The sequence below is a fragment of the Achroia grisella genome, unplaced genomic scaffold (genome assembly GCF_030625045.1).
Source record: "Achroia grisella isolate CSIRO2021 unplaced genomic scaffold, CSIRO_AGI_Agris_v1 utg848, whole genome shotgun sequence".
NCBI lineage: Eukaryota > Metazoa > Arthropoda > Insecta > Lepidoptera > Pyralidae > Achroia > Achroia grisella.
The window spans coordinates 325,623-342,511 of record NW_026713041.1 but is presented as its reverse complement, the minus strand read 5'-3'; the positions used below and the strand labels follow the sequence as shown (position 1 = coordinate 342,511).

Genomic DNA, 16,889 nt, shown 5'->3' with positions numbered 1-16,889 from the left:
ACTTCGTCTGTTTAACATCCCCCCCCCCCCCCTTCTGTAACATTTTTAGTTGCAACTCAGCTCATATAAATGGGATATCAGACACAAATATTTATCAGATCGAATCAGTAGTATCATGATTACCAGGAACGTCCACAGTCACAATATTAGTAAATATGGTAAGGAAAGGAGGGCTGTTATTAATAAATAATTCACACAATATGTGTTTATTAAAATATTTCACATCAACTATTTCCATATAGAGATATATCAAAGTTTAACAGACATTTACTAATAAAAGAGTTGCTACCAATATATCATTTGTACATCAGTTTGGTCAATTTTTGTGTTTACATATCATGATTATATAAGTAAGAATATAGTCGGAAATATAATTTATCAAAATAACTAGAATTTAGAGCTAGCTGCAATAAGTTAATCATAAACATTTTTGATCTAAGAATATCATACGTTATATTGTCTACCTAGTAAGTGATCGTAATACAGTATATAAATCTCAATAAATAAATACATTTAATCTTGACTTTAAACACATAGATTTTGGCCAGACGTCTTCATTTTACTATAAAACAACACCACTTAAAAACTAATGAACGATTTTTATATTCACATTCTACTTTACGTATTACACCACAAAGTTTTATATTATATATATAATAATTTAAATACTCTACAGTACAACAATGAAGTAAATATTAAAAATCTTTAGACACTTCAGTGCAAAAATGATTGCATAATATATTTAATGGAATGCAATAATGCAATTGATAGTCAATTCAACACTATATAATGTTTTCTATAAATAAAATATAACAACAACGATAACCAAGTCTTTGACTTGTATTATGGCACTTTTTAATAAAACCGAAAAGTTTTAGTGCATCCAAATAAATTATATTCATACAAAAATATTTGTCGTTTTAAACTCATCCTAAATTTGTTCATGTTCACATGTCATAACATGTATGACATGTTTTGTCTTAAATCAGTTAAAGTAGAAGGAAATATTTAATATAAATTATTTGTAACATTTATTTCCCTATAAGAAATTAATCTCAAAATCCATTCCACGATATCTCAAAATCGTCACAAGATAATCGAATATTTTTTGAGAAATCATGAAAAAGTTTTTAAGTACTATCATGTAGAATTAACCTGCTCGCAACTCAGCGAAAACGTTTATATAAACTTTATTGATAGTTAAATACGAGTATAATATATAATGGCACATTTAGAACACACTGACACATTATATTCACGTGACAATTACGTAATCGTTACATCTAATTACATCAAATGTATTTTATACGTTTCTTATTTTACAGAAATTTTCCTTTTTTTACACAGTAAAATATTAAATAAACTGTACTAAATTTATTGTCAACTTACTATATATAATACGGAGACATTATCCTCACATTGCTTCTGCCAATAAAATTATCAAACAAACATGTTATTCAATTTCAAAGACTAATAACAATACACAAACATTTTACTAACAAACACCGTAGAATCACACAACAGAACAATTTATGCTATTACGTTAATTACGTTATTGTCCTGGCGTAAAATAACGTTAACGTTATAATTGTTATACGAACACAAAACGGTTGTCAGTAACCGTTATTTAGCTGGACGTTTTGTCACTCGTCTAATGCTCGACTTTTCCTAGCTCCGTGAGTTCTTGTGCGGATGCCACCTCTCGGTCGTTTTGGTGCGCGCGCGTTTTATCAATATCTCCTTGTGACAGTGACGTTACTATGATGGCACCTAATGCATCACAGACCACGTTGATTGTTGTACGGAATCGATCACTGTAACGTATTTATAAACTAAATTAAGTTTATAATATAAATAATATTAATCAATTAAAAAACAAACTAAGAAAACATTAATTGGTAGTTCTATTAACAAGAAAAAATATGCAAATGGTGACATTCTAATATAACAAACACGCCTATAAACTCTATTCATTTGTAAAATAAGAAATATTTCACATGATAACCTGAAATATTTACAGTTCGTAGTATTCTTCATATATTTAGGTTACGGTTATCGCCGTTTACCATCAGGTGGGCCGGGCTGGCAGATTGTTTTCCAATCCAATTACAATCAAAAGTATTAATAAAAATATTGTTATCGTATAAAAATCGAACTCCCGACCATTAGAAAGCATGCTAACTGCTATACAGTTAACATACAGCTTTCTAATGGTCGGGAGAGACCGAGACAGAGTCATCGAGACCGTCAAGATACAAAACGTATATAGCCAAAGTAAAACAACCATTTGGATGGATATACTCACAGCAGCCAGTCGACCGCAAGGATGATGGAGACGTCCTCAGCAGGTAAGTTGACAGTATCAAGCACCATCACCATGGTCACCAGGCCAGCTTGCGGAATGCCTGCCGCGCCTATACTAGCAGCGGTCGCTGTTACACTGCAAATAGAGAAAAAAGTGTTAATTATAGAACAAAACTGTTATAATCAGCTGGCGCCATTTAGACATTATGGTAATGTTCCTTAGTCTGTAGTAACAGAAAAACAATAAAGTAGTCTGTGCTGAATTGTAATGACTCTAAAAATTATGCCTGAGCCTTCAAGAATTATAGAAGATGAGGTTTTGGTTTTGAAGAACGAAAAAACCTGAAATATAATTTTGATGAATACAAAATCTCTTTTGAAAAAAATAGAAAAGATTTGGCCATCCATTTGTGTAGAAAACATACTCTACGGAAAATTTACAGTTTGTATTTTCAACTAAGGGTTCGCGTCTCTTACAATGTTATTTTTATTTTTATGCAATGCTTTCGGCATTGAACTAATGTTTTAAATTTGAGTTTTCAGTTTAATTAATTTAACATTAATATATTATTTTGAATATATCATACATCTCACTTGACTAAGTTGTGTTTACCTACAAGCGCTGATAAAAGCAATTTAAATAGATCCCTCTCAGTCAGTAACAATTTTTTTTATATGTATAGATATTTATTTATTAGATAATGAGTTTTACATGTTTGGTAAGAAAAACCCCAAAATCAGTTTACATAATAATAAAAAAACAAAATATATATCACCTGACAGCAACTATTTTTCCAAATGACATTTCGACTTTCCTCAACTGGGCAATGAATATGGCTGCTACAGCTTCGTACAACGCAGTGCCGTCCATGTTGATGGTGGCGCCGATGGGGATCACGAACCGAGTGATGCGAGGGTCCAGCCCCATGTCGTCACAACAGCCGATAGTTATTGGCATCGTTGCGGAACTGGAAATAATCAGATAATACCTGTTATCTGCGACTTCGTTCGAAAATTAAAATTTGTTTTATTAAATTAAATAAATATTCCAAAAATAAAGTTAGCCTAAGTCACTCCTTAAAATATTAGAATTCTACGTGTAAGTGTAAGTGTGTGCTTTAAGAAAAATCGATTAAATATTTTTTTTTTGTGTTTTATTTCAGTTTAGTGAAAAGCTATTAATTTGAAATTACCAACGGACATAATTTATTTTTAATAAATAATGTTAAAAGGTCAATTGTATAAATAATTGCTTACATATCATATAATGCCAACTAGACGTAAACTAAGCACAGCTAATCCTAAGAGCACTAGACAAATTAGAAACAAATATTTTTAAAAGACATACCTAGAAGCGGTACCAAACGCTGTAGCCATGACTTGTCCCATCTTGGCCAAATAACGGCATGGCAGCTTTTTAGTAGCCAGAATAAACAGGATACTCAAGGTACCGAAGCCGTGGAGGAACAGTCCGAGGAGTACCGTCATGAAGTACAATCCTAATCGACCCACCAGCTCCGAGAACGAATCTATCTCCATGATCTTTGCGGTCACCAGAAAGAAAACGCCGAGTGGAGACAACCTGAAATAAAGAAGATTATACAATATACCTTTTTTTCGAACTACTATAATGCTGTTGACGGCATGACGAATATGACTTTAGTTTTTTCAGGCCATCTTAATTTTGATCCCCGTCTGAATTGGACGTGGGATCGATAGGACTTTCTGCCGGGGCGGTGCTGTGATTACTTTGACATATTACTACATTATAGTACCTATATTTATTATCCATTTTTACAGTATACTTGATAATATGCGATTTTATGCTTCCAATAGTGTTAACTTATGTCTGACCTACTTATATATTTTTTATGAATAAGACTTCAAACTTAGGTCATTAAAAATCAATAGGTATATATATAGATTTGAGGGGAAGGGAATTGTTAGTAATTTGGACTACTAATCTCATTGCTAGCAATGTACTATGTCAGATTGACCTAGAATCAACTATGGTGAAGTTACTAGAATGGGCTAACTGACCTCACCTCATGCTCAACTTATCATCTTCTACTGGTGCTCCGCCAGAAAATCATTAGCGCAGGCAGGTGCACCATTCATTTTCATACATTTGAAAATATATAATACAGGTAGTTGTTACATAACTAATTTCATTGCTCATACGTACGATACTGTGACAGTAATAAAATTACATTTACTAATGAATATTAATCTAACATCACGCAAAGGACATGGGTTAATTTCTCGAACTTTGAACTCTTTTCAACTCTGTGTGTGCATTAATATGTAACGTGGTTACAAACATTTGTTAGCAACCCTGATGGATGATTTTTAACAGATGATGTTTGATTTTGAATGAAACATTTGCAGTTACAAGCTACGCTGCGTGGTTCGCAGTTACAATTATTAAAGTATTCGTGATGCTGAAGCTGTAGGTAAACATTAATCTCAGATAAAAACTGTTAGCTACATAGATAATTTATTTAAGTTTTTATTGCTGTTTACTTCTTTCATAATAGTCTCTAATAAATGTTCCAGAATTTCTAAAAGACTATTCATTTATACTTTATTTATTATATTTTAATGTAATTTGCTATAGTTTGTACTTTTTTGTGATGTTTGTAGTTTTAATAATAGAAATTTGTATATTGCTCTTTTGAATTAATATTGCTTTAAATAAATACACATCAACAAGTAAGAGACATGCGATAATCAACACAGAAACTGCTACGCAATCAGATAATATGGTCAGCACTATTAATTTTAAGTTTTTCTACAAAAAGTTTAATATCATTTACAAACGTTGTAAGAAATTGTATAGAACAATATTGTTAGAATATTTTCTTTGTTTACACAAATGAACAGTCTGCTGGTCGGCCTATTGTCGTTGGCAATGAAAGAAGAGAGCTTGTTTTATAATAAAAAAAATATAATTTTTAAAATCTTATATTGTCGACCGTCTTTGTATCTGTCGTATTCGTGTCTCGTCAATTGTTTTGTCTGTCCTAATTACATCTTCTAAGCGGCCAGCAAGTCCCAGCCAGTCCTGTCAAAAGAGGCCGTAAACACAAACAAAGTGTTTTATAGACCATTTATATTTTTTTTTTATTTAAGACAGAATCTAACAATTTGTATTATATATAAATACATAGTTAATTAAACTCTAACTTCACACAATAATATAGAAAATCTCACCATATAACCCATCCAGTAATAATCATCATAGCTTCAGAGAGAGAATGGAAGAAGTTTTGGAGGGGACGACTCTTATCCCCCATCTTGCCGAGTGTTATGCCCAATACGATGCTGAAGCACACCAAACCAAGCACATTGCTGCCGCTCTGGTAGTCACCCTCGATTTTATATGTTTCCAGATTACCTAAAATACCAGTAGTATTAAACATAATAGGATAGAGGATTCTTAGTATTGGGGTCTAGTTACCCCATTGCTGACAATATTAAATGGACAACTACGCGAAGTCACTGGAAGTGATCTTAGTTAATTCAACGATAGCCACGATAGCCTAACTGACAAAATTTCACGGTTGTCATACAAATATATCTATAATATAATAATAATATCCCAGACAATTAACACATCACCATCTAGTCTCAAACTAAGCAAAAACAATCATAGTCATTAAAATACCACGAACAGGAATCGAACCCGTGACCATTGGAAGTAATCTGTATCTATATATACCTTTGATCGCTTTGCTGTCATTCTTGTCATACACCAACCTAGTTCTGTACGTCGCTATCGTAGCCTGCACAATGTTCTCTGGAAATACGTTCCTGAAATAAATTACAAAACCATTAAGTTACTCAAATATTAACTCTTCTGCGTAGGATATAATATTAATAACGTAATTTAATTCGAGCGAAAGCCCTACACAACATTGAATTTAAATATCCTCAACACGGTATAGTATAGTATAGATCTGTGATCACCTCACGGATACATATATAGATTTTAGAAAATAATAATGTGAAAAAAGGAATAGTAACAGAAAGAGTGAGTGGTATGAGAAAGACAGACGAAGGAAGTGGGAAAAACAAAAAATAATAGTAGAAAATTGTCGAATACGAAACGGCTTGACTGATTTTGATGAATTTTATATGCATATTCGGTAGGTCTGATAAGCAGTTACTAACTACTTTTCATACCCCTAAGTGATAACGATTGTTCACCCCAAATATTTTATTTTATAATATGGCATTAAGAATACATACCCTAAACTTTCACCTTTCTATCAACAACCCCTATTTTTTAATAGCGTTTTTAATTTATATAGCGAAACAATGTTTGCGGGGTCAGCTAGTATTATTATAAGCAGCAATTGTATTAGTTTATTATTTGAGACAAATAAACATGACGATTATCATTATTATTATTATATAATTTTCCTAGCTCTACCCGCGACTACGCGGGACACGCGACGTGGAATTTAACTTTATTTTTCTAAAATAAAAAAAATCTAAAGTAAAAGTAGCCTAAGTTACTCCTTATTACATCAGCTACCTGCCAAAAAAAGTCTCGTCAAAATCGGTCCAGCCATTTCATAGATTAGCCGGAACAAACAGACCGACAGACAGACAGACAAAAATTATAAAAAATGTTATTTTGGTCTTATTCATGTAGTAAAAAACGATTTCAATTTCAATATTACAAACAGACACTCCAATTTTATTTATATGTATAGATTAGACCAAAAAACTCGTACTCGTATGACAGTTCACATACAATTGATTTCTTGATTGATACTGAACAAATGACTGCGAATTTGTCAAATGGAGAACGATTCTTTTGAACAGGGGCTCCAGCTAAGTAAATCTACGCCGACGACGATTAGAGTGAATGATTGAAGGTGGACTGCTTCCGTTCGTATTGTGTTTTTTGAATGGAATAGATTTATGGCACGTGTCTAATGCGTCGATATAAATTATATATAATATATATGTGTATTGGTTTACTGCGAAGTATTAATACTTTTTATTTTACACTATTATATTTATTCCATATATATTTAAATGAAATTAGATATATATTTGACCTACATTTATAACATACATGGTATATTTGTGACCTACCAGCTTGTAGAAGTAATTAAAAAAATACCTAAATTACGTGTTAAACAGATATCAAAATCTTACATCATATATCGTATTCATATTTCTATATATCGGAAAAAAACTTAGTGTATTTTCAACCATATAAACTAAATTACAATTGAATTTATGTGTATGTAAAACATAATTGATTGAAATGTTTTTCAGCTTTCACGAAAGTATCAGTTCTTGAGCCGAACTGAGTTTAAGTAAAAAATATTCTATTTTCAAAATACATAAATATTGATCACGTGATAAGGCTTAAGTAATTTAAAATGTTTCGTTTATTCACCGATTTCCGTTGAACCGTTCCCGCCATTTTACATGTATTCACAATTAAAGGTTGTAAAATGGCGGGATTATTAAATCTTTTTTTACATATTAGAATAAATGTTATATATTTTACTACTACTAATAAAGTGTGATTTCATAAATGAAAACAAAAAAATACTTTTTTTATTTCTTAAATGTTTTATCGGATTGTGTATATATAATTGGGACTTGACAATGATATATAAGTTTTGTTTTCAAAGCTTAATTTTTTCCGTTAGGTACCTACATTACTAACTAGTATTACTTTTTAGATAAAGTCAGGCGATTAAGTTGGTGGTATTATAAAAAACTTCACGTTTTTTATGATAAAGGTATGTTCAACTACTAGCGGATATTATAATAACAGTTTTTGTAACGAACAATTTTACAATATGCCCCAAAAAATCCTCGAAATTGAGCAAACGATACGAAGTCCCGTTGCCATGGCGACTCCGGATGGTTAGAATCAATTCTAATTGAATTCAGCATTACAAGACCTGCCAGTACTTAGGCGTCCTTTGTTATCTCCCATCTTTTGTACAAGCAATTCTACATAATTTCCTCAGCAATGTTATAACAACCAATAAGAATGAAGTCGGTTAGTTAGTTGGTAAGGATGTGAAACAATATTCAATTATTTAAAGAATAATTTTTAATCGTCGGAACCCCGGAGCAGAGAGAAAAAAAAGAATAAAATCTGCTTTAATAAGAATCTTTTTTTCAACCGATTTTTTAAGATAAATAAGACTTAAAAGTGGGACGCCCAAATCGAATAACAAGAGTAAGTGGCGTAAAAATAAAAAAAGCATTTTTTTTACTTTTAAACAAATAACTCCATAATTATCATGTTCAGTCGATACCAATAAGATTAAACCAATACATGTATAAAGGTACGGTGCCAAAAAAGATTTTATATGACGTAGACACCTGGCATTTTGTTCTCCGCCAATCTACCGCATCGCTTTATTGGATTGATCTTTTAGTTAGGGTTGGCAATGTCACAAAAGAAAAAAATCTATATAATTTAATTTCAAAAAAATCTATTCCATATAATTTCTTCGTAATAATCTATTTCAGATATGGCTTGTTTATTTTAATAAAATTAGACCAAATTACGAGTGATAAAATCATTATTGTTATTTATCTACTTATGGATCTAAAAGAAAAGATATAAGCAAAAAAAATACTATATATCTTATGAAGACTAATAAAGATATTATTAATTTTATTTTGTTCATAATGTAAAATTTTACATTATGAGCAAAATAAAATTAAAATACAAAATGAATTTCGTATTAGTAATTAATATGCTAGTACAATTTAAAGAATGCCCTACATTATCTCATAAGGCCATAGCTAATTGAAACTATTATATCATACATTTCTAAGAACTCTGCTAGTGACAACCCTGGATCTGCGTATCTAGGGCGTTATATAAATAGCGCGCACTAATGAAGACTGACGACCAGGGAACCGTCACCGGGATCATTTTACTGTACAATTGTCAATTACACTGATAACATATTGTTTTACGAGTACATTGCGTGAACACTGCGGATTTAGCTGATATGTTTGCAAGTAAAACCGTAATGTGTCACGTTCTTCAGCAAACTACAGATGTTATTGCGAGTAGTGTTATGGAATTACAATGAGGTGTTAAGAAGCTGCAGTGAATTGAATCATGCAATTGTCGACTTGAAGTAGGATTGCATTGTAAAACTACGCATTATTACATGCACACAAAACGGTCATATTCAAGGAATTACCTAATATAATGAAAGAGACATCTTCTATACCATTACATTAAAATTGACAGTTTCTGCTTTCACGTAAAAATATCTGGAAAATTACGATGATGTGTAAACAGAATTTGTCGTTAAAAATCGATCAACATATAGGCTAAATAAAGTTGAGAAAGATATCTCGCAAAGCGAGTTATAGTTATATGATTTTTTTTAATTAGCCACTTACAAATTTATAATTTAATTCATCAATAAAATAATAGATGGAGCTGTATATTGTTTACATTATTCATTGGTATTATTCGTGGTTCAAACATTTTAAACCAATGGAAAATGTACGAAGTCTCGAACACCACTATCACAGATAACATAATATTACATACAGATACCCCATCCCATACAAGAAAATGGTTCCTTCCTAACTCGGGCTATTCTTCGGGCTATTTTATTTCGCCGTCGTAGCCGCTAGATGTCTCTAGATCTGAAGCAGTTCGGATTACTAGTGGGTGCTTAGTAACAAAGCACGAAAATAGATGGCAGTCAATTCAGTCTACATGACATCTGTTTTGCAAAGATAGGTATATACAAGATATGTAGGTAACTGTATCGTGTACCTCATTAGGGACGATTCAAGATTCAATGTAAATGTGTAGGTATAATATCGTTAGCCGACACTCTGCAGTTATGGCTTATGTGCCAATGTATATACCTATTATGTTATGGTTTATTTTACATTCCATGCCTATTTTTTTGATATGTTGTAACGCGTCTGCGCTATACGTATAGCCCGATTTTGATACGTTTATACTCGTACGTATCAACATCGGGCTATAAGATTTTTTATTTCAATCGTTATGTGTAAGAGACTGGTTTTAGCTACAATGAATTTACTGGTATATACCTCATGTATTCTACGATGTACCCCTCTTTTCCCTAATGAGAATTCCGCTATATCTTATATATAAACTTCGTATCACAGTGTTAGTTGCCATATTTCTCCCACATTTTGATGAAATTTGATATGTATACTTGCTAGGTCTGAGGTAGGGTTGTTATCTATTTTTTATACCCCTGAGTCATAGGGGTGGTCTACCCTGATTTTTTTTTTTGTATTATGGACAATTTTTTATTTATTTATAATGTTACATACACGCCTAAATTTTGGCCCGTCTTTCACCAACCCCTATTTTTAATAGCGATATTCTTACAAATATTATAAATGCTAAAGTAACTCTGTCTGTTTGTCTCGCTTTCACGCCCGTTACACGTTAGAAATGTGTAACGGGGGAACACGTTACTTAGTACGAAATTATGTATATTGCAATAAAACTTAACGAGAAAATATTATAATGATGTCACTGGAACACTCATTGCTTTACTACTATACCGTCCATTAGTCGCGAACTTTCTGGATGCGCGAGAGGCGCGCTCCTATTGGTCCGTCGGTGCGGTTACCGCACGACGCGCATGCGCTGTATGCTTAGATGAGTCTCACGGCACGGGCGTAAGTACTTACTATGTAATATGTATACATATGGGTGTCACAAATGTTTTTATTACAAGTAATATTACTCTATTATCTAAGCCTGCTGTGTGCTTATTTTGAACTTGATAATATTCAGAATTACTTGTATACATAACTTTCGATATCTACAATAATAATATCTTTGATGTATGAAAGAAATGTATGTACCTACATTAAATGATAATTTTTGACATGTATGAAATGTATGAAAGAAATGTATGTACCTACATTAAAATATAATTTTTGAAATGTATGAGATGTATGAAAGAAATGTATGTACCTACATTAAAAGATAATTTTTGACATGTATGAAATGTATGAAAGAAATGTATGTACCTACATTAAAAGATAATTTTTGACATGTATGAAATGTATGAAATGTATGAAAGAAATGTATGTACCTACATTAAAATATAATTTTTGAAATGTATGCACCGTACAATAACAATACACGTTAAACATAATACCACAGAGTCATACGCAAGTTAAAAACAAACTGCTATGATATTAATGAGAAAGGAAAATCAACTTTATGGTATTCGAGTTAGGGTCGATTTCTCTCTTTTTTTTAAATACTATTTTAATCTTGCCAGTATTCAAAGACAACTACGATTCGTACTCGATATTTTAAATTATTATGTAATCGATTTTTAGTACAAATGTAAATAACCAACGACACTAATAATGTACTACTATATTCCGTTCTTTGAAACGGAACACTGCTATACCTAATACAAAATAATGAAAATTTACTGTTCACAACGACTCATTAAAAGCATCATCGAATAATGCGCTGTAATAAAATCCTGTTATCGATTATTAAAAAAAATCGATAATACATGTATTTATTTTTAATATGACAACACTTCATACATAAGTATTATTGGAAATAGTATTACTTGCTTGTTCGGCTATTTTTAATTTACTTAAAATTTTTTTATATGTTTAATTTACAATAATGATATATTAAGTGCTTATTATTGGAAAATATAAAAAAGACATTTAATTAGGCCGATACAAATGACAACAATGCCATCTATGAAAGCATTTTGAAAACATTGAGCCCCGTATTAGCACTGAAAATAACAAAATGAGTAAATATATGAAAATTACTTTTCTAAACGCATTATTTCATTTTAACATGTATATATAACTTTTTAAAAATTGATTAAACATTTTTGTAAACACAGTTTTGTTTTTTAAAACGTTTGCAAAACTATGAAGAATTCCATCGATACCAATCACGCCATCTATATGCAACTTTTAGCAATAATAATGGCTACTTCCTCACGGATTGCCACTGCCACTATTAATATGTTTGTTACTATTTTTAATATTTATAGGTAATAATGACGTTATCTGCCCATTTATCTACTTACCTACTTCTTTCAAACCACGCAAAGTATTTAGATACTGTTTTCACAAACATTATTAGAACCAATACATTATATGGACTATACTATATCTGAAATCAATAAGTGAGATTATTTGTATTTTTTTTTATTTCTTTTAAAATTTAGGGACTTCTGTACAAACTAAAAGTACATGCCGGTCCCGTTGTACTCTAAAACTAATTACTACATTACCCTGCCAGTGAACAAATTTTATTTGTAGTTAACATTCAACAACTGTGTTGTCATAACAAAATTTGTAGTAAAAATTATTATTATCTCAAATGCGAGATCATATATTACAGATATTGTATGTTCGTACCATATCTATGATACTGGTATTTATATCTATCTATTATATCTAGTATATCTTTCCATTAATTCATTACTGTATAAAAGTTTTTATGTAATTAGAATCCCTAACAAGCTAATCGCCCCGATTAGCTTAGATTCTAATTGAATATACTAATCCTGGCATATTCTGCTAGTGATTCAGTGCTTCCTGTTTGTTTATTAGTTTGATATGTCCCAGTTTTAGGCAACGAGGCAAACTACAGAAGGGTTCACGGCCTTGTTGGACGGTTTTTACCCTAACTTTGACAGATGGTCGGCATTTTTACGGCCTGAAACGTTTGAGTACACGGGAACCCATCTCAGTATAATATTACCCGGAGGACTACAAAAGTCATGCCGGAATATTAAGATATCATGGCTCTACGTGCTTTAATATTCCGGGTACCTACCGCGTCACTTGATAACATGATTTTCGTGGCATTGCTCATTTGTATAGGCGACGGTTGCCACTCTAAAAATTGGCACTACATACATCGTTTGAAATACTGTGTTTAATTTAATTGCAACAATTCATTTGCTTAATTCTCGTAATAAGTGTTATATTGCGGTTTAATTTCGCCATCCTGTTTCCATGCCGTCGAAATAGGATAGTTCGTCTTTTGGAAAATATATGCAGAACCATACAAATTATAAATTGAGAACTTTTAGATGTCAGAACTTTTTGTTTACAGAGTCGAAGAAAAATAAATATTTTCTATTGAATTAAATTTAGTTACATGCACGTTTTAGAGTTTTTCATCCTATAAATAAATAGATTAGGTATCTTGTTCTTTGTTTCTTGTAATTTTGGTAACTCTAGTTTAATGTTTTTTTTATTACCATTTATATGTTGCTGTGAGCCTCATCATTGTTGTGTTGTGATATGTGATCTAACAAATGTTCTATTCTATATCTTCAAAACTCTCATCCTAGATCCTACAATTTACAACAGTTCAATGATTCCAACTACCCCATAGTTGAGATCATTGTAAACTGGTGGTAAAAAACTTGAAATAAACGTGGCAAGTTACAAATTTTAATTTGTTATCGGTGATTCTATCACTAGAGTGTCAGTCTGAAATATAGATTGACATATATTTTTTTAAGCTCAAAATACCGATAGCGATAGGGAATTTTTGTAATATATAATTCATAAACAATTACATTTATTTATGCACAAAATAACAATCATAACCCAACGACAACAACGACACATCGAGCTATACTTTTTTTTATTTATTAAGTTATGCTTATTTTCCATAGAGTAAAGATCCGGGATAAATCTTTTTTTGCATTTTTAACTAGCTATAATTACCTTCTTCTATATTTTTTTTGTATCCGCCAGTTTCGAACTTACTATTTAAATTTTACTATATTAATAATTACAAAAAATGTACACCTTATGAGATCCAATAACGTGTCCGAAGTAAGCGTGTCCTTGGTGATAATTTTGGTGGTGTTTGGCTGCTTGAAAGCCTCTGGGTCTTTGCCGGGCTTGATGGTTGTAACTAACGCGATACCCAGCATCACGGCGCAAATTGTCGTTGTCATGTAGTACATGATGGCTCGAAGACCGACCCTGTATAAAACATAATGGTTTCTATAAATCTATTCGGCTTTTACCACTGATTTATCAAAGTAACTAAACCTTTTTTTTTTCACGTCAGGAAAATCCTTCATGGAGAACCATTCCAAGGGAAGAATGGATACAGCCGGACTCCTACCTACTAAAAACCTGACGACTGTTCCTCCTCTACCTCCTCGACATTATCGCCGTGGTCATGGGATACGCAAGCATTCACCAAGACCACCGGCATGGTTCCCATCGAAGGGACCTCCATCTAGGCGTGCAGAGAATAGTGTCTGCACGCCACCTCCAGACCCTAAAACCTCCCCGGCGAGCTTCGGATTGCCCTAACAAAGTAATTAAACCTAATGCAACCCGTATTAATACCTTCAATCTCATATATGCTATTTATTTAGTATAGGTTCAAAACTGAGTTGTTAAATAAATGAAAATCATATTAAGAAACCGTTAAATGAATATCAATTATTGAAGTTACTTTTTGTTAATATTATATACATACATAGATAATACATATTCAAGACATATCATTACAAACACAACATTGATTGAGCGGGTGTCGCACCCGTCTGTACGGTGAAACACTCGAACGTATTAATCTGATACACCATTGAGAAAACATATCATTATACACACAAATTTGCATTAAGCGGGTATCGAACTCGCTACTATTGACTATCCCGTGAAGCACCGCAGTGTACAATCTTATACACCATAGAGTCATAGATAATAGCTGTAATAAACCGAATAATAGTGTATCAATTTAGTTTGTTGCTGTTCTGCGAACTAATTCGTTAGCTTTTTCGGTACATACTATTTGCAACGAAATATGCAAGATATCTGCGAAGTACGAAGAGGGAAACTCTTCCAACTTAGTTCTTTTGCAAATTACACAAATTTTGTAAAATATCATAAAACGAAATTTAACTCACTTGCCAGAAAGACTAAGATCTAATGATCCTATCGCCGACACGATTGATGAGACTAGCAATGGCACTATCAAGCACTTGAGCATCCTCAAAAAGAGTTCCCCGGGGTATTGGAAGTACATGACCTCCCGCCGAGACCACTCATACCCAGAGACCCTCAGACCCCAGCCCAGGAGCGTGCCAGCCACCACGCCGATCACAGTCATCAATGTGAGCAGGTTCTCCCGCACAAAGGCAGGACACCCGTTTCGTCGGATTTGGAGAGGCATGTTTGAGTCGCCGTTGTTTCTGTAACAATATAATAATATTTATTTTATTCTTGACTAGTTTATTCTTGATTACCCGTGACGTTATTTGGTCGTATTAAACTAGTATATAATATTAGACTAGTATACGCGTTTTAAGGTCAGGAAGAAACCAACATCATTCCTTAACAATTTATGCCTTTCGAAACGGAAACATTAAAAGTATCTTAGTTTTTATCCATCGGTAACTCGCCGTACTGTAATATCACGTGCTTTAAGGATACTTTTTTAAGAAATTTGTAAATAAGTCTTAAGTATTTTATTTACAGGCAACTCATATTCAACCATCAAGTACCGTAAGGCTATTTTTCTAAGAAACTTGTAGAAAACTCTTGTATAGGCCTATTTTAGTTAGACGGCCTTGGTGGTCTAGTGGTTTAGTACACCGCCTTACCACCGATGGTCGCGCATTCGGTTCCTCGCACAACACAAACATTTTGTATTCATAAGTGTGATTGTTCGTATCGATCTAGGTGTTTTCTATGTACTTATGAAAATAATCTATGTATTTGTATCAGTTGTCTAGTACCCATAACACAAGCTTTACCTAGCTTAACTTGGGACTAGATGGCGCTGTGTGAATTGTCCTGTGATTATTATTATTAATAACGTAGCCAAAAATGTAACCATTGACCTAATTATAATAATTTAATAAAGAATGCAGTCTGTCGACTCGAAAATGCGCTCGTCGCTCCAATTCATTCCTGGTTAATATTATTAGTCATGTTGGCACTTGGCAGACGCGAAATACTATTGTAGTCACTTCGGATGCCCACGTGGCAGTAGTTTTAGTTGTCTGCACTAAAATATAAACACACTTTTGAACTGAATCAAAGTTACACTACATTGGATAAGCTTAAAAATATTTAGAATTATCAATACAATATTGCTATGACAAAGTTTTAAAAGTGATTTAATAGTTTGGTAATATCAAAAATAAAAAGTAAATTAAAATTAGCTTATTAATAAATTTAATTTATTTCACTATTTGTGAAGATGTTTTATATGTTGTCACTAAACATATAGTTAGTATGTTATATCTAAACTAATAAAAGAGATATTTAAACTTTTACAGAAACCTAGAAGTTGAGTAGGTATTATGAACTTGTTTTATTTATATGACATTATTTGCAACATATAGGTATGGGGAATGGTACTGAGTTTCATCAATATGCTATCAAGTAATAGGGTATTTTCTATTACAACTAATCAAACAATTAATTTTGAACATTTTTTTTGCATTTACTTCATTACATTATCTTTTACCTTCACGCTAGGTCTCTGACGTAATACGCAGAGGAAATCGAGTGCTGTGGATTCATATGTATACACAACT

General features: G+C 32.2%; 1 protein-coding gene across 1 annotated transcript; it reads right to left on the bottom strand.

The window, feature by feature from the left end:
* Positions 1-126: 126 nt before the first annotated feature.
* Positions 127-15,529, bottom strand: LOC131852373 (excitatory amino acid transporter 3). The gene is made up of 8 exons (XM_059203045.1): positions 15,252-15,529; positions 14,134-14,313; positions 6,026-6,117; positions 5,518-5,701; positions 3,653-3,886; positions 3,081-3,272; positions 2,306-2,440; positions 127-1,814 (listed from the first exon to the last, which is right to left on the bottom strand). Exons 1-8 carry the CDS (start codon positions 15,515-15,517, stop codon positions 1,652-1,654), a joined length of 1,446 nt encoding a protein of 481 aa, XP_059059028.1. The 5' UTR covers positions 15,518-15,529; the 3' UTR covers positions 127-1,651.
* Between the last annotated feature and the right edge of the window lie 1,360 nt (positions 15,530-16,889).